Raw genomic sequence first — 552 nt, 5'->3', positions numbered from 1 at the left:
CTTGAGCCTCTGCCCGTGCGACAGCAGCAGCTTCTGAGTCCAGAGGAGGTAGAATTCCAGGTGGCGCGACGCTTCCAGGCTGGAAGCCAAGAACCCCAGCACCTTCTCCACGTACACCTCGGGCAGGGAGGAGCTGACCACCTCAACTGCGAGAGAGCCGCCCACGCTCGCGCCGGGAGGTGCCCGCAGCCCCCGCCCCCGCCCCGGCCCCCACGCACTCTCGCCCCAGGGCACCGCCTCCAGCGCCTCCTGCAGCAGCGCCTGCTCGTTGAGCCGCGCGGCCATGAGCAGCGCCCGGGTGAAGTCCCGCTGGCGCAGCGCCGCCCGGATCCCGGCAGGGGTGATGCTCGTGTCCAGCTCGAAGGGGTCGAACAGCAGCCGGGTGTCCAGGGAGTAGATGAGGAGCCCCTCGGTGGTGGTGGCCGCCCAGGAGCGGCCTGTAAGAGCGGTCAGGGCCGGCGAGCGTCCGTGCCCCGTCGCCAAGATGCCCTGACCGCACGTGCCGGCCCCACCCCCGTCCACCCAGGCCCACGTCCCCGCGAGTGCGGCCGT

At 72.1% G+C, this 552-nt stretch overlaps 1 protein-coding gene across 1 annotated transcript in view; it reads right to left on the bottom strand.

Annotated features, from left to right (window-relative positions):
• Positions 1-552, bottom strand: part of PWP2 (PWP2 periodic tryptophan protein homolog (yeast)) — a 6,169-nt gene that overhangs the window by 956 nt on the left and 4,661 nt on the right. Inside the window, exons 14-15 of the mRNA XM_012731159.1 lie at positions 219-489; positions 7-146 (exon numbers count right to left, since the gene is read on the bottom strand). Of these exons, the coding sequence (XP_012586613.1) occupies positions 7-146; positions 219-489 (411 nt within the window). The remainder of the gene's footprint in view (positions 1-6; positions 147-218; positions 490-552) is intronic.

Source organism: Condylura cristata, unplaced genomic scaffold (genome assembly GCF_000260355.1).
Source record: "Condylura cristata isolate star-nosed mole 26May11 unplaced genomic scaffold, ConCri1.0 scaffold00003, whole genome shotgun sequence".
In the NCBI taxonomy this organism is placed as follows: domain Eukaryota; kingdom Metazoa; phylum Chordata; class Mammalia; order Eulipotyphla; family Talpidae; genus Condylura; species Condylura cristata.
This window is presented reverse-complemented; position numbering and strand designations above follow the sequence as displayed.